Here is an 18,225-nt window from a genome sequence, read left to right on the forward strand (position 1 = left end):
GTATTCTAAATGAAGTATTCCTGGAGTGGGTTTTTTTTTTTTTTTTTTCCTTTATCAATAAAAGGACATGAAATTAGATCACTTTCTATATCTGATAACCCCCAGGTGGGGCAGTCTTGAGACACCATTTACTAATCTAAGTGTTCTATTATAGGAGTTGCAAACTCCACATCCTAAAGGGGTCGGGCAGATAAAAAATGAGCAAAGCCAGGCAGTTTCATTTTAGAGCCTTAAATTGTCATCTTTCGAAATAGACCCATTTACTTTACATATTAAACATTGTAGCGATATTTCTCCATTGACACAAAGAAATGTGGTCTTCTCACTTTTTTTGAAATATAAGACCCTCTTGATCTACCTTTCACTTTTCCAGTATTGATAATGACATGGGTGCGAGAAATAGCTCCCTTTCTTCTTAACAGGAAATGTGAGGATGTATGGCAATGGATCATTGGCCAAGCATTGGTGGGGAGGGGGTCACGGGAAGGGTTAGGGACTCTGGACTGCAAAGGGGAACTGCCCTAAAGGAAAAGCCACCACTCAGCTTCTGTTGATTGTTCCCATGTGGGAATATGAGCCTAGTCTTGCTAGGTCTTTTAATGTCTTATGAAAAGTTGGATATCTGATTCTTATATGAAACCTGTTGATTTTTTTTTTAATGATGGTATGTTACTTAAATTTTCAGTAAAAGCACGGTATAATGAAAGAGTGCTCTACACCATTAGTCACCATGGGAACGTAAATTAAAACCACCCTGAGATACCACTCTACACCTACCAGGTGGCGAAGACTGATAACAGCAAATGTTGGCTGTGATTTGGAGCTAGCTACTGGATGGTTGGTTGGAGTGTAAATGGCAAGATCACTTTGGGAAAAGTTTTGGCAATTTATTAAAAAACTACACATATACATACTCAATGACCCAGATATTCTACTCCTAAGTATTTACCCAAGTGACATGAAAAAAGACTTGTACAATATTGTTCGGAGCAGCTTTATCACAAAAGCTAAAAAACTGGAAACAGGCCAAGTGTTGATCAACAGCAGAACTGGGTAGACTGTGGTATTTTCATAGAATGGAATATTACTTAGCAATACAAAGGAACAAATTACTGATGCATGCAATAACAGATAAATTGCAAAAGCATTACAAAGAGTGAAATCTTGTATCAAAAGAACGAACTAAGGCTTCATATACATGAATTTCTAGAACAGACAAAACCAACCTACAGTGGAAAAATATTCAGAAAAGTGGTTATTCAGCAGGTGGCGATTGGCTGGGAAGGGACATGAGAGGACTTTCTGGGGGTGTAATACTCTATTGATAGTGGTTTGGTTTATATAGGTGTATGCATTTATTAAAACTCAACAAATGTATACTTCGGGTATGTGAATTTCTTACTGAACTCTAGCACACTAAAGTATTTAGGAGAAAGTGTACAGATAGCTACAAATTACTTTGAAATGCATCAAAAAACAGGGGTTAAGAGGATAGAGAGGTGGACAGATACGTAATAAAGCAAATAGAATAAAATGCTGATGCTTGAATCCAGGAGGCAATTATACAAGAATTCCAATAAAATTTTTTCAACTTTGCTGTATGAAAACTTTAATAATAAAAATGTTGGGGGATAAACACTGTGTGTGCAATTAAAAGGAAAAAGAAACCCATGCCCGTGCACCAAATTTGACCCCTGGATCATAAATTCATCTTCTCTCTTACATTATTTGAAAAATAAAGAATTCTGAGAGATTATGGAAAATGCACTGAGCACCTTACGTGCTGAAACCAGAACATGCTCTCACACAAGCAGACCTGGAATGTTCCCTGAGCAAGCTCAGACACAGTTATTACGGAAGAACACTAACAAAGGAGTTGCTGAAAACCTGTTGGCTTTAACAGGAAGCTGGGGGGGCGGGGGGAGGCGCATTTTCGGAAAGCTTCTAGATGAATTGCAGAACCAAGAAGGGCCCAGGCCTGAGGGGAGGGCCCCTCTCTGCCCAGCCACATTCACAAAATGGAGAGCCAGTTAGTGAAGGAAAAGGTCTGTGCAGTAACGTGAAAACCTAGCTCTTGGCTCACACACGTCAAAGTAGTCACTCAGGATTGACAAATCTCTCCGTATTTCTTTGTTTTGGAGCCACTGCTACCCTGGCAACGTGAGCCCTGAGATAACTGGGCAGGATAATGACTCTTTGGAGTCATGATTGCTCTCTTCTGAAACAGCAAGAGCCTCCTAAAGGCAGTGGCTGGAATAAAAAGCCTTAGAAAAGATGAGTGGACTCAGTTCTGTTTCATGTGCCTGTCAAGTTTTAGAATGAAGTTAGTCAAAAGCACAGTTAAAAGACCTTGAACTGTGGTGCAAATGCCCAGTCCCCTTGGTTTCACCTCCGTGACCTCAGGCCCCCATCAGCCCTGCGGAGCACAGGCTCAGGGGAGCCCTGCGTGGAGAGCGGGCTGACGGGAGGGAACCAAGCTGTGGAGTGCTTACTGTGCTCTGGGCATCTTGCTGGGTCCTTACACTGTGCTCTTTTATTTGATATCCATAATGACCCTGCAAGTTAACTTTATTTTCCCATCAGGCAGGTGAGAAAAATGAGGCTTAGACAAATTAAGGAATTTTTCTAGATTTTTCCTAGCCAAGAAGTAGTGGAGATGGGATTAGAAACGCACAAGGCTGCCTGTCTCCAAAGTTGGAGGAGATACCAATAGGGAAGGGCAACTGGGAGGTGGCAGGACAGACTCACTGGATGGTTGTCAGAGCTCCAGAATGGGACCAGCTGTGGAAGGAGTGGGACCAGAGGAGACTTTGCTAATACAACCAAAAACTGTGACCAAGTGGCCACAGGTCCTCCCCTACAGCCCCAGCTTCTTTGTTCCCTAAAGGCCAATGTGGAGAAACAGGATCTACATATAGGGTTACAGACCTTTTATTTTTTTAATTCTTTTCCTCTTAACTGAAAGAAAGCCTTTACCAGAACCATAAAAGAAGATAGCTACAGAAGCCATAAAACTATAATCAGAGAAGTGATAAGACAACGAGGCACTATCCCTTCATTAAAAAGCAGGCACTGATTGCTACAAAGCTGGGAGAGAAAGAAAGGAAATATGCAGCATTCACCCAAATGAGAACGTGTCAAGACCCTGATGTAACTCCTGGGTATTTTCAGGGCACCTATGATTTTATTGTTGACGAGTTAAGAAAAGCGATCTACAAATAAAGTCATGGAATTCTTTAAATTCTACTCAATGTTAAATTACCCTAAGGTGTGCCTGGCATTTTTGTTACTGGGTGAGCCAAAGGTGTCCAAGAGCAATCTCCACAACTCCCAGGATTTAAACAATTTCTTGAATTCCACAGGACCCGATTGCAGATGGGACACCGCGTATCGGGTTCTTAACCAACTGATCATTGGAAACGTTTTCATATGAATAAGAGGCGTTAAAGCGTCAATAATATCACTAAAAACAACAATTCTGCATACTTATGAGCCGATATAGAATTTTACAAGCACCATTACTAGCTTTTCAGTTTCTTGGTGGTGATTGGGACCAGAGAGTGGGAATATAGGCTCCGACTTAAGAACCATCCACTTTCACCAGGGTGAACTATTGATTTTGGCTTGATGTGAATGACAGAAATGTGGGTATTGATTTTTGAGAGGGAAACATTCAAGCGTCCCTTTGGACGTCTGCGGACAACTCTCGATCCTGACAGGCAGAAATCAAAAGCAGACAACTCTGTATTCTGAGAGAGCCCATGGGGGCCTCAAAGGACTCCTTTTCCCCAAAATCATTTCACCTCTGGCAGTCTGCGGTGGTTCGGTCATTCACTCATTGGATTTAAGGTGCTGAGGATTCCTATTAAAATGGAAACAGTATAGAAAAGGATCATACACGGAGCCAGTCCTGGGGGAGCAAGAGAGGGGTGAGGTGAAAGATCAAAGTTGAAAGTCCAGCTACGTGAGCTGGAATCCCAGCTTTGCCACTTGCCCCCCAACCTCAGCCAAGTTATATAACCTGTCTGAATCTCAGTGTTCTTCAATTATGAGTGGGTTGTTGTATTTGGACTAAAGGAGATCATGTAAATGAAATACCCAGCACTGTGCCAGAGCCCAATTAGGAGCCCCCCAAAGAAGTAGTTACTATTGTTCCCAATATTGGCCACCAACAGAGCTCCAATCAGTTATCACATTAGCCAGCCCGTCTTCTAGCACCCATCTAAGGGAATGGGCCAGGAGCTAAGTGAGGCAGGAAGGTTCAAAGAGTGTCTAGAACAGAGTGGACAGGCTGGGTCAAAGCCTCTTCCTTGGGCAGCAGTTTGGGGATCTAGAGGGCACTGACTAACTCTGGTGTCAGGGACTGATCAGTGTTGGAAAAAGGAAGGTGCAGCCGACTGGCAACATAACGACTGCTTTTATGAAATAAGTAGAAGGAAGAAACTTACATCTTCTTACATAGATGGAGTAGATAACACCAACTCTGCCCTTTCCTGTTTCCTAATGTGGCCCTAACAACGGAAACTAGCAGATGTCCGGAGGGACAATGGCTTTGAAATGTGAATGATAGCTAGAGAGCCTTATCTTGGATGAGGAAACTGAAGCACAGAGTAATTTGACCAAGATCACACAGAGAGCAAGTGCTGGAGTTCAGAACTAAACCAAGGGTGCCTATTGTGCTATGAAGAGCAGGTTTCCCCTCAGTCTTTTCTGAAGCCTCAACTTTCCTTGTTATGGGTTAACTAAAGTAAGAACGACAGTACAGAGGAGTTCCACCTTCCAAAGTCAACAAGTAGTCCGAATTATCTTGGTGAGTTTCTTTATAGGACCCCATGGCAGAGACTGAAATACTGAGTCTCCAGTGAGTCCAACATAGCCAATTTCCCCCTCCTTTGTTGAAAAAGATCGTTGTTAAAAGTGTATGTGGTGCCACTCCACTGTTTGTAAGCGTCTTTTCTTGACTGACTGGGCCAGGATCTGGAATGACAAGCACTTCCCTCCAGCCCTGGCTTAGGCTTTGTGGCTAGGCAGGACTGCTATTTTCCAAAGCAGAAACAACCTTCTCCTGTCTGTTTGCACAAGCAAAATCACGGGGCAGGTCCTGACTACCATGGATTTTTATTTCATAACTAGATTCCCATCCAGGAGGACATTCCCACTGTTCAGATTTGTACCTTGCATGTCTCTGGGGAGTGCTAATTACTAATCCATAGGGAAAAGGCAGTGACGCAGGAGCAGAAGCCCCGAAAAGTTCTTCACTGAAGCTGAATTGCAAAGAACAGCTATCCAAATCTTTCTACTAGCTAGACAATCTGCCCCTCAGTGCACGTCTACAAGAAACGGATGGGATTCTGTTGGGAAGAGGGGGATTTTTGCATTGGAAACTGATGAGAAAATGACAATTCTGTTGAGTGCCTAGGATATGCACCATTTCAGGAGCTGAAAACCTGGATAATTTTAGGAGCAAGTGTGTGGTTAACGGAGGATGAGAAAGCATTCCATTTGAACTGCTTCAGCATTGCCAATGATGTGAAAAAATTTTCTGAATTAAGATTACTGACCAAGTAAAACAGAAACTCTTACACTGTGAAGATAACATCCTAAACAACACTCAGTTAATGCTAAATTAAATATCTCTTTGTGAGAAATCACTATTACATTCTCTGCAAACTGTTTAAAATCCTTTGGAGTTCTAGGCTAATATATGTGATGCCAAACATACACATCCCTTCTCCCGCCCACAGAAAGGGGGAAAGAAAGAAAGAGAGAGAAAGAAGGAAGGAAGAAAAGAAATAAAAAGAACTAAATCAAGATAGAGGTAAATTTTCTAAATAAAAAAAGTGATTGAAGTTAGCACAAAAATTATACTTAAATATTATTTTAAGTTCTGGGCAATTCAGAAACAACAACCTCTCTTTCTATTTTCTTTTTCCTACCAAAATGTTATTGCAAACATGAACGTTACAGGTAAACCTTTAAAAATCTAGGGCCAAGACTATTCCAGACATTTGAGAAGGAAACAGACCACCACGTTGGGCTTTAAAGCGCCTATAGATGACCATTACCTGAAGGTTACAGATATTAAAATTTTTTAAATGTATTTCTTATTGAGGTATAATTTGCATACAATAAAGTGTGCAGGTTCTGTTTGTGTGTGTGTGTGTTTGTGGTCATACTGTGGGCATGCAGAACTTCCCCAACCAGGGATCAAACCTTCGCCCCCTGCAGTGGAAGGGCAGAGTCTTAAGCACTGGACCACCAGGGAAGTCCTGTGTGTACAGATTTTTAAGTGTACAGTTCAATGAATTTTAACAAATGTATACACCAATGTAATTATCCAAACAGGTGAGACATTCCACTAGCCTAGAAATTTCCCTCATGCCCTTTCCCGGTTGATACCTCCTCCACAATCAGGGGTAGCCACTGTTTCAGTTTCTACCACCGTAGATTAATTTTGCCTGCTCTAAAACTTCACAAAATTGGGATTTTATAGTATGCACTTTATATGTCTGGCTCCTTTCACTAGGCATAATGTTTTCGAGATTCTTATTTACTCCCCACTGCCTTACCCTGTTATAGATAGCACTGCCCCCAGGTTACAGATGAGCAGACTGAGGCTCAGAAAGTGTAGAGATTTGCAGCAAGTTCACATAGCTGCACTGGGCATACCCAGTCTAAGGGAGGAGACTCTGGCTTTTAAAATCCCCTTTGCCACCCCACCCGTACCCCATGACCAGAGAAAAAGTAAAATCACCAGAGAATGCCCAGGATTCTAGCAAAGAGGCCCTTCCACCTTAAAAAAAGGCCTGTACTGGGGAGACATTTTAAAATCTAAAATACAGAGGTCGGAAGAAACTTTTTAAGTTTCAAGAGGAGGGAAAAAAGGGAAACAGTCTCATAGCAGGCGACTGACTATTTTGAAATGTAAGAAGTCATACAAGATGAAATAAAAATACGATAGAAATGTTGGTCATGCTGGTATTGAAAGTAGTAAGATGCTGATGATTTAGGCTTCCGAAGGCTCCTTTACATGCATTGCTATTATCTCGCTCAGCTGCTGAAACCTGCTGTTTTAAAGGCAGGAGAGTGGAACATTCCGTGATAGCACCTGGGTTATTTATCATTATGTATAACCCTGCTACACTCTGTTTTATTATGCTGCCTTTAAAAGGAAGATAATGCAGGTATGGTTAATTTGCTTCTCTTCTTTATCTATACAGTGTCGTGACCCACCACGGCTTTGTCCCACGAGATTTGTTTTTCAACCCAAAAGAAATCCACAAGAAACTCTCCCTAAAAATTCCATTAATAACCTCTTTCAGCGCATATAGGTTGCAGGGTCTGGAACTAAGAATGTTTTAATCTCTCCAGCAAAACAATGTCTCATAATGATGTACAGGACTATTGCTGTACTGATGAAGAATCATACATAATTCAGCACCTTTCACTTGGCACCACTGTGATGTCCTCATTAGCCGTGGCTCACAGTGTCTGTCAGATGGTGTCCATGCGAACGCAGGCATTATATTGTCTTTGAGATGTGCAGCTGCTTCCATGACACTGCCAGTATATAAAAACATGACGCCAGTTTGTTTTATTTAGTGCTAAACCTTCCAGTTTGTAAAAACAAGGCTGACACAGAGCCTGACATGAGGCAGTGAAAATAATTAGCTCTCATTTTCTCAGCCTCCTATTTCCTTCTCCCTGCTGTGTTCTCTTTCCACTAAACCACCACATGTCAGTCGAAATGGGAGGCAATTAGTGGGCTCATTTCAGTCCCCACAACTGTGCTGAAAAGAAAGTATTTATGATGGCACAATGAACAGCTGAAAGATTAAATAACATTTGCCTTTTGAAAAGAAAATGACTTCTAGCTAAATGGGCAATTTTTGATTATTCTCAAACAAGCTTAGAGTAGTTGGTTTTTAAAATACAAGAAAGGAAAATGAGTCATTTTTAGGTGAAAGAATCAAATAAAACTTGACACAGTAATGCAAATAACTGATGTTTTATTGCAAAATATGTAAATGCGTTATACGCTTAACAATGGCTCGTGTCTAAGGTCAGGGCAGCCTGGTGCCAACTAGACACCAGTGGAGATGAGGTTGTTCTGTTGCCTTTTGGGGGGTTATTATTTGAGTTATGTATGAAAAAAGGACTTTAGGGATGATGTTAAAATAAGGTGAAATAAATCAAGTGAGATATACTTTCACAGGATGCATGACACACTTGACTACCTGAAAGGGTGCAAATGTTAGTTGACATGTTTGGGAGGGGCTTATTTATTTTTAAACTGTATTTGAAATTGGAAGGTACTAGGTATTCATCTTGGAAAGAAAGAATAGTCAGTCTTCCTCTTGATTTTTGAATAATTAAGAATCTATTCTATCTCAGACTGGGTTTCTTAACCAATATAGAAAGTGGCCTGGCTTACCTCATTAATGCTTAAAATATTTTTAATATTGGGAAATGGGCTGCAAATAAACTTCTACCCAGGACCCTCAAAATACAAAAACAGCTCTTCTGCCTACTAAGTTCTCCTACCTCCCATGTCTCCAGAAATGACTCCAAGAAATACAAATTTTTTTCTTTTTTTTAGAAATACAATTTCGGGGAAAAAAAACAAAACTGTCCTAGTTAGTAGGCATTGTTTATTCTCAGTCCAGATCCTAATGTTGATGTGGTTGTTATACCTCTTTGCTTTTTTAACGTAGTGCTTTTAATTTCATTTCAAATAACCTGTCCTTTTACAGTTGATTGTTTTCAAGATCTAATTTGGGTTCAGAATAAATAAGTCACTGTGAGTTATCGAGGCCTTCTCTCTGCAGAACTTATAGTGATCCCCAGAGACTTTTCAAAACTTGCTTCTACAAGCAAAGATCTCTGTCATTATCAACAACTGTGCCTGTCATCATGGAGTCGCCAATGATGGCTGTTACAACCGTTTTAAAAGGCGGTCACAAATTTAAGTTTTGTTTCTCTGTTTCTGTAATTATATTCTTACTTTTTACAAACTCAAATCCTAACTTGTGACTCATACACTATGGTCAGTGTAGCTGTATGAGCCAACAGTCACCCAAGGGGGTTTAAGCCAACAACGTGTTCATTGGGAGCCTGGAGCTCTCTTCGAGCTAACTACACATTTTAATATAGCTGGAAACCTGCAATAACGTGTTTGTAATTTATTTAAACCCATGTTTCATCATGTTTACTTCCTTGCTACTCATGATTTTGAAAGGAATTCCTAATCTTGATTAAGAAGACCAAGAGTGATCCAACCTGTGCTGGAGCCAGTCCTCAAGAGCTGATTGCTTTCATCTCTTTCCAACTTCAAGTTCAGTGATGTCAGACTGGCAATTTGAAATTGGCCATGGTGGGAGTCTTGACATCACGGAGAGCTGCAAACACTACAAGTCATGGCTGTTTTCCTCAGTTATTAGACATCTTCTGGCAGGCCATTTCTACACATGACTATCAAGCCATTAGCATAGATGTACTGGACACCTCTCCCAGTTTTGTTTTAGCTCTAGAGGAGGCTGCCTGACTTGTTTGATGAAGCACATCACCAGCGCTAATTAGAAATCGGCAGCAAGTCATGTGGTCAAGTTCTCAACTGCATCTGCTCCTTTGCTGTCAATCAAAACTTGTATTTCTTACAGAACCCTACCACCGCAAGCTCCTATACTGAGGCACACAAACATGTGCTTGTGTACGTGTATCTTTCCCCTCCAAAATAGTTGGTCATGGGAAATGAACTTCCCTACACTGAATTTTTCATAAACGTGAGACATATTGTAAGGCAAAGCACTGCCTTTTAGTTCTTCTGAAATTTACAAAAGGTGTTGGCGTTTTACTTCCTCACAAGATCCTTTTCTCTGTGCCCTGTTATTTTATTTGTGTTTATCTATCCATTTAGAAAAACTCCACAATAGGGAAAAAAAGCCCTATTTGACAGTTTTTGATATTTATAGTGCTTTGAGAAAGGGCCTGGAGATTCAATTAAGTTTATTAAATGCCACATTTTAAAAGCAATCTAATAAAGATATGAAAGCACAATAGTAAGTGGGAAGTATGTGTAAAAAGCAGCATTTTTAATCTATAGATGAAACAACTGGAGAAGCAGAACTATTGACTGAATTTCTACAGGTGCGGAGTGGGAGGAGGGGGCCAGAGCGGGAGGGGGACGGAAAAGCCTCACACTCGGATGGGCCAGTTAGTGCTGCTTCCACCTCCTCCAAACGTCCCTCTTATTTTCTCTTCCTGGTTTGCCTGCCCCTTCAAAATGCCTCTCAAAAGGAAATCAGAAGGGATGGTCATCTGGAGGGAGGTGGCTGGAGGCTGGAAGCCAGTTAGGCTCACTGGAGTCAGGGTGTTTTTTCCCAGGCTTCTCCCTAAGCGCATCTCTTCTCCACGGCGGGTGATCCACTTAGACCCATGGGAGCCCAGCTTCAATCAGGTTTCCTTGCCTCACCAGGGAGAAAACGGACTGAGGACGTGACTGTCCAGCGCACACAAGGAATGGACGGCTCCTCAGAGAGTTCCCTCCTAGCTTTGCTTTTGAATTTTTATGACACAAAGTCTCAAAAGGATCTCGGTGAGAAAACTGCTGGGTGATTTGATAGTTTATTCCTTGGCAATTTGAGAATCAATGTTCCTGACGGGTGAGCTTATAAGAGATATAATAATAAACTCTACACAGCTGAATATTTCAATAAAAAAGGGTGGTTGCCACCCTGGGGAGTGCATGAAGCTGCCTGAGATTCTGCAAGCTGCTTTCCTTCTGTAGCAAGTCAAAGGCCTTAGATTATAAAACACAAGGCACTTTCCACATGAAACAAAAATAGTGGTAGTTTAGTATTAACTGACCGAAGAAATGTTTGCCTTTTTATTACCAGTACACCTATTTTGAGGGATGATTACACTTTTCTCTTTTTAATTTATTGGCTGCATTGGGTCTTTGTTGCTCCTCGCAGGCTCTCTGTAGTTGTGGCAAGCGGGGGCTACTTTTCATTGCAGTGCACAGGCTTCTTATTGCGGTGGTTTCTCTTGTTGCGGAGCACAGGCTTCAGTAGTTGTGGCTCGCGGGCTTAGTTGCTCCACACCATGGGGTTGCTCCCAGACCAGGGCTCAAACCCATGTTCCCTGCATTGGCAGGCAGATTCTTAACCACTGTGCCATCAGGGAAGCCCATACTTTTCAAAAAGAAGCAGTATGACACCATGGTTTAGCCTTGGGCTGGACCTGCCCCTAACCAAGTAGGGACTCCCGGGGAGGAACGCTTCCTCTCCCCTCCTCAGTTTCCTCCTGGGCCTGATACAGGGGTACTGCTCCCTCTGAGGGTGGGTTGTAACAATTACACCAGAAAAATGTTTGCAAAGTACTTGCCACAGTGTCTGCCTGAGGTATGACATGATGATAATCTTCATAAGCATCTCAAGCCCCTCGCCCAGGAAACCTGAGCTGAGAAAGACCCAATTTCTGCCAATACCAGTCATAACTTGGAGGCTGCCTCAACGTAGAATGTTACTGGAATTAATTTTACTCTTTAGAAATGGGTCAAGTAAATGGGTAAAACTCATTCTCAACTTCTTATTTGTTTAAATCGTCAGGGAAACCTTTGGTCCAATTATTTCCCCTGCCAGGTTGTCTCAAAAAAGGAAAGGAAAAAGGATGTTTGTTTCATTTGTGGACAAATTCTTTTTTTTTTTAAATTTATTTTGTATTTCTTCTTTTTCTTTACTTATTTATTTGTTTTTGGCTGCATTGTGTCTTCACTGCTGTGGGCAGGCTTTCTCTAGTTGCAGTGAGCGGGGGCTACTCCTCGTTGTGGTGTGCAGGCTTCTCATTGTGGTGGGTTCTCTTCTTGCGGAGCACGGGCTCTAGGCGCACAGGCTTCAGTAGCTGCAGCACTCGGGCTCAGCAGTTGTGGCTCACAGGCTCTAGAGCGCAGGCTCAGCAGTTGTGGTACGTGGGCTTAGTTGCTCTGTGGCATGTGGGATCTTCCTGGATTGAACCCATGTCCCTTGCACTAGCAGGCAGATTCTTAACCACTGTACCACCAGGGAAGTCCTTATGTGGGTGAATTCTTGAATCACATATGGTGCTGGAGTCTGGTAAGGGCCTGGTCTTCCCAAGGGGGTGGGGTGGGGCAGCAAAGACTGAGATCCTGGGCAGGGGGTCACGCAGGGGCTCTGGACCACTGGAGCAGGCACAGGCTCCCAGACGTGGAAGGCCTTCCGTGGTCTGGTGACTCAACCTCACTTATGTGCCATAATCCATCTGGTTGTGAAATGAGGCTAAAAAAAGAATTTAATCTGAATTCTTTGACCATAAATATTGACAGGTCTCACAAGGAAGGGCTTTACTTTCTACATATATTTGTATATTTGTGGATAAGGTCATATTTCCATTGTTTCCTCTTACTAGGCCAGTTACTGAAACAACAAACCAATTTTAAGTGGTAGCTAACGGGTGGTCCTTTTCAGAGGCAATGGGAAAACCTGGCTACTATTTTCATGATAAAGTCAGTCATACATTATTCCCAATTGGCTGCTGTTAGAATACATCTTTCATCTTAACTGTTAAAGAAAAGGTGAAATGGTCAAACAAATCTCCCTGATACACAGACTCAGGTTTGGCGGGAACTTCCAAAACCCCAGTATTCTCCTGTAACTTATTCTAGTCATGGAGACGGGGTAAAGGCTTCACCTTTTCTGTGAAGATGGGCTTATGGGAACTCAGTTAATTGGGATTTTGAGGAAGTCCTTTTTTCTTGGGTCCTACCTTGAAAGGTCAAGGTAACAAGGTTTTCATGTGGCGAATTGAAATTTCAATTTAAAGCACATTTGTGAGAAGATATTTCATGATGTTAGGACATAGTCTGGAATAATTGGGTAGTTTAGACCTGGACAATAATTTACTCTAGAATTATTTTGCGGAAGTTTCCAGATGGCTTAAATATCTTGGGCCAGGTATGAGAGCTCAGCACATGTTTAATATAAAGGTGATGATGAAGATGTAGTTTATGGTCTCAGCTCCGTCCTCTCCTCACCCTAGGCTGGTAACACACTTTCTCTAATCAAGGATGACAATACCGTGTGCCTTATGCATCTCAGAGAAATGCCAAGGTGGATAAATGAGATGACATGTATGAAATAACTTGAGCTCTTCAGAAAGAAGGACTCTCTAAACGTAAGTTTTAAAACATTATATTCAGAAAACTATTTGCAAACGACCGTAACCTTCTTCAAGCCCATACAAACTCATCGCTTCCAAAAAAGGTTTTCCTGGGAATTCCCTGGTGGTCAGGATTCCACACTTTCAGTGCTGAGGGCCTGGGTTCAATACCTGGTAGGGGAACTAAGATCCTGCAAGCTGTGTGGCATGGCCAAAAATTTTTTAAAAATTAAAAAAAAGGAAAAGAAAAGCTTTTCATGATTAACCTCACTTATTTGTGTCACTTCTTTATACTTTTAGCAGCTTGGCGTTACATTTGCATTGTATATTTCACTTTTTGATCTATTGCATTACAACGTCATCTATCCAGCTGCTCACCCTAGAAACTTGGTCACTATCCTGGCTCCTCCCTCTCACCCTAACTCCAGCTAGTGACACGGTCTGATCAGTTCCATCTCAGTGTCCTTGGACACACGGTACTTCCATGGCGATGCACAGCCTCAGCTCCTTGTCCCTTTTCACCTGGTTGTCTGCACTGCCGCAAAGAGGCCTTTATCACTCTATCCTGAGCCCTTTCCAACTTATCCTTCTCTGTGCTTTTGAGAGATCCTTTAAAAACACAAATAGAATCCTCTCTACTCCCTGCTTAAAACGCTTCAAATTCTTCTGCTCAGCACACAAGACAGTTTTTCTTTTCTGGTCTCCAGCCACCATTCTGGCCTCAACTCTCCCCATACTATTCCACCTGCTCCATGCTAAGTCACCCCAGAGGGAGTGATGCTTGAGTTGAGTTGTAAGGGCTCATAGAAATTAGCCCAAAGAAGAGCTGCCTGTGTTTTCCTAGCGTCTGAGCTTTTGCACATGCTGTTCCTTTTGCCTTCAAGGTCTTCTCCTTACTCAATAATTTCTGATGGTTTTCAAATTTTAGTTCAAGTATCACCTCTACCAAGAAGACGTCACAATCCTCCTCTGACCCCTTTCTGCATCGCTTTCAATGTTCATCCACTGCGCTTTCACTGAATGATGTGCGTGATGTTGTGAAAAAAGTGCGTCCTTCTGTATTAAAACCATTCACTGATCTTCTTTATTTCTTCCCATAAACTATGGGTTCCTTGAAAGGCAGTACTATACTTTTTTACTTTGCATTCTGGGCATTTAGCATACAGCCAGACACACAGTAGGTCCTCAGTAAATTTCTGCTGAGTGAATGCATGAAATTATTACTCTGCATGGGTGACCAAGGACCAGCAGATAATCAAAAGTTGCAGTGACTTTAGGCCTTGTGGATAACCAGTGACGCAAAAATTCTGTACCATCATGGTCAACACTAGACCACTGTATTTGGCCTCCAGTATCATTTATAGCTTCTGATTTGTAGTAAATATATTTATTTATTTCAGTTTTCCACATTAACAAGTCATTTCTTTGATAATTGAAAATAATTTTCTTGGTTGAGATTACTCTTGATAAGTCTTTTTCAAGAAAATTCTTCGCTCTTCTTTTACCCCCACAAGCCATAAAAATGTTTAAACACAGGTACTCATAAATTTAGTGCCATAGAGTTGAGGATACCAAAGAAGGCAACTTACAACGCGCTACTTATTTACCATCGGATGGATCTGGGGTGCCCACAGCTACAGAATCTCAGGATTGGAAGGGCCTTTGGTTACTGTTGGAGAGGAGCTTAGTCTCCTGCCCCTCTTTCTGGTAGCTGCTTCTCACAACAGGAGTGAATAGCCAGTGATCTGTTCACAGAGGGAAAAGAAAAGTGTTTCTGTACCAGACACCTGGAGTCAGAGCAGCTTTCACTCAACCAAGTTCTGTGGCCCAAACAAGGGAGGTTAAGATTTCCATTCAGCAAGAGCATCAATATACCTGCAGTGGTGCAGGTAAAACACTCTGTCAGGTGTCTAGAAAGAGCATCTTTTGAAGTCCCAGGTGAAACTAACCCCTTGCAACAATTTCCCATCATTCCCAAGCGCTGGTTCCAGGAATGGCCTGGGGGTAAGCGTGGTTTAATGAGTGAGGGCCGGTGGGCCAGCTGAGCCCCACCAGCTCTCCCAGAGTAACGGCTCAGGTTGTGAGGAGTTGTATTTACAAGGTCTCTTTGCAGCATCAAAGGAAAGGTACCAATAGTGCAGTAGTTAAGAGCTTGGTTCTGGGGTCAGAGAGGCCTGCATTCACATCCTTCTTTGGCTACTTGCTAGCCATGTAACCCTTGGACAAGTTATTTAGCCTTTCAGAGCCTTAGTCTCCTTATCTGTAAAGTGGGGGAAAATAGAACCTACACCTGAGTCCTGTATGCCTGGGACACAATGGGTGGTCAATTAATAGACGGGATCACTATTACTAGCTATTCATAGTAATCCAAAGTAACACAGACCTATTATGATTCCAATTCACATGGCACCTAGCCCACATAATTTCCCCAGACTCTAAAAATAACATAAAGTAGCAGCCTGACTGAATGAGATTTGGTCAAATGTCCTGCCGTCTCATTTAGAGCTGATAATCTGAGTTTCCATTTTGCCTAAAGTTTCATTCTCATTGTTGTCCTACTCTCGATATTATAAAAGGGATTCCCCTTAAAAAACAAAGAAACTGGGAATTCCCTGGCAGTCCAGTGGTTAGGACTCTGAGCTTCCACTGCAGGGGGCATGGGTTCGATCCCTGGACGGGGAGGTAAGATCCTGCAAGCTGCGCAGCGCAGCCCAAAACAAAACCCAAAAAAACCAAAACCAACAAAACACCCCAAAGAAACAGGAAGCTGTGATGCCAAGAAGCATAAACAATTCCTCTAGTGTTTATGCCGCCAACCTTAACACCCCCCACCCACCTCTTCCGCCATGGTTTACAGTGAGTTTCCTTGAGGGTTTGGGTGGCCTCACACAGGACTCTTCAGCTGAATGAGAAAGATTCCTAGATTGGCTTATAGAGGCAGCTGGCAGCCTTTCAAATAAATTCTATTTTATAAAGTCTATAAATTTACTCAGAATCATGTTACCAGCTGGTAGGGGGTATATAAAACCACAGAGTTCCAGGAGAGGAAAAGAGTAAATTAGATTGAAATTTATCCAAAGGATTTAAAATGTGATTTACCTGTAGGCCAGTCCCTGGTTTTAAGTGAAAACCAAAGACAAGTTCAAGGTTCACAATTTTTTCCACATTTTCCTCAGGTTCACCTACTGAGTCCTGAAACAGAAAACCAAGCACTGTTTATTCTACATAGTGTTTTTACTTTCACTTCTCATGTAAAGGAGATGATTTCCCAGCACTAGTTTTTCGATTCTAAACTATTGTTTAATTTTTGGTTGTTTTAGATTATACTACAAATTCCAATTGCTTAAAGCAAGAGAAATGACATATTAAGCCTTTGAGAACTTTGCCAAATGATTTGTCTCATGCACTACAAACTGAATGTCACTGTCTTACATTTTTCACGATGCATCTTGCATTATGCAGTTTTTACCCTAGAAATGCACTCTGTCCCTGGAGATGCACAGAGACTTCACCTTGAGAGTTTCATAACACTCGAGATATTTACACCCTATTCCCCCAAAAGAATTATGCAGTTCCTAGAGCTTCTGTGGATGGAGGGCCAAGCAGAGGAACAAAATGAACCTTTGAGGGCTTGGAGATGGAAAAACAGAGTTGTTAGTGAATGAGAAGAGTTCTGTGTACTTATTGCAAGTATCTACTAATTTTATAACAGACTATGCTGTGTACCTTTAGACTATATTCAAAATAATATGTTAAATATACTAAGATGTTATTCAAACAATAAAACTCCTACCCCTCAGTGCAAGTAGTACTCCAGAGCTTAGCATGTGAATTCCTTCAGCAGCTTCCATGTTGGACAAAGGTCTCCCGAGCCAGGTGGGAGGCCAGAGGGCTTCACCTACAATGTTAGCACATATATCCCCTCGCCACTAAGGCGACAAGTGCTGTTCTTATCGTGACCGCAGTGTTAATATTTCAACTTGCAGGGAATAAGGGTGTTCCATTCATGCACATCCTAAGCTTCGCTCAAAGGGCCTTTTGTTGGACAGATATGATTAAATTTCACTTCAAACGATGGTTCCCGACTTTGGCAAATTTAGGTGTGGATGTGGCAGGTGCAAATATCAATAAAAGTAGCATATTCTCAGTAAGAAAAAACCTTCCTTACCTTAATTAGCGGTGGAAAGTGAAACAAATTTAGGTAATCGTGGGTTAACTTCTCAATGGCTGACTGTATAAAAAAAAAAAAAACCCACATGACTTTATTAATGGTCCGATAATGCCGAGAAAGGATTAAAATTATTGTGCACATATAAAGGCATTCTTTATTTACGTAGTTCACAAAATACCTTGGGGATGTTAATATCCAACATCTATTGAGAATAAACCTGATTGCTCAAAGTATTATAGGTAGTTTATAATTATTTAATGGAACAGGAAGATATTTTAAAGATGTTAAATCTCAGAGTAAAAAAAAAATGAAACCATTCTTCAAACACTGGTAGAGTATAGTAGTGACAAGTTAATATTCCAGTGTACAGAATGCAGTTGTCACCCCGAGTAACTGTGGGGGAAATCAACAAAGAACATGAATATATCACCAGAGGCTCTCATTAGGGCTGAAATCTCACTAAAGGGTTTATTGCATTATAAGGGCTTTTCCGTGGGTTCGCATCCAAAGCTCCCTCCCCCAATGGAGAGCAAAGAACTCTTAAAGGAAAGGACGACCATTTAAATTATGGTTCTTTTTTATACTCGTCAGGTATAATCCAGCTTTTCTGTGAACTGAACATATCACATAGAGAGTACAAAAGTACCAATGTAAGAAAAATTAGATGCTTTTTTTTTTTAAAATGAAATGAAAGCTGTTGATACCTGACCATGTAATGGGCGCTTATTGGATGTTCAGCTCTATTCCTTCTACAAGGCTCCTCCACACGAGGGCTTTCAGGCTTGGGTGAGGAGGGAGCCAGGACAGGCTGAAAGGGACAACCAAGTAGCAAACGGGTAGGTGCACAGACCATCTACTTTCCAGTTTTATGACCTACC

General features: G+C 41.6%; 1 protein-coding gene across 4 annotated transcripts in view; it reads right to left on the reverse strand.

Annotated features, from left to right (window-relative positions):
- Positions 1 to 18,225, reverse strand: part of MAP3K20 (mitogen-activated protein kinase kinase kinase 20) — a 167,531-nt gene that overhangs the window by 11,609 nt on the left and 137,697 nt on the right. For 3 of the 4 annotated variants that reach the window (XM_057746904.1, XM_057746906.1, XM_057746905.1), the window contains exons 15-16: positions 17,345 to 17,407; positions 16,276 to 16,368 (exon numbers count right to left, since the gene is read on the reverse strand). The exons of the other annotated variant lie outside the window; for it this stretch is intronic. In XM_057746904.1, coding sequence (XP_057602887.1) covers positions 16,276 to 16,368; positions 17,345 to 17,407 — 156 coding nt within the window. The remainder of the gene's footprint in view (positions 1 to 16,275; positions 16,369 to 17,344; positions 17,408 to 18,225) is intronic. 4 annotated transcript variants of the gene reach the window in all.

This window comes from Hippopotamus amphibius, chromosome 8 (genome assembly GCF_030028045.1).
Source record: "Hippopotamus amphibius kiboko isolate mHipAmp2 chromosome 8, mHipAmp2.hap2, whole genome shotgun sequence".
NCBI lineage: Eukaryota > Metazoa > Chordata > Mammalia > Artiodactyla > Hippopotamidae > Hippopotamus > Hippopotamus amphibius.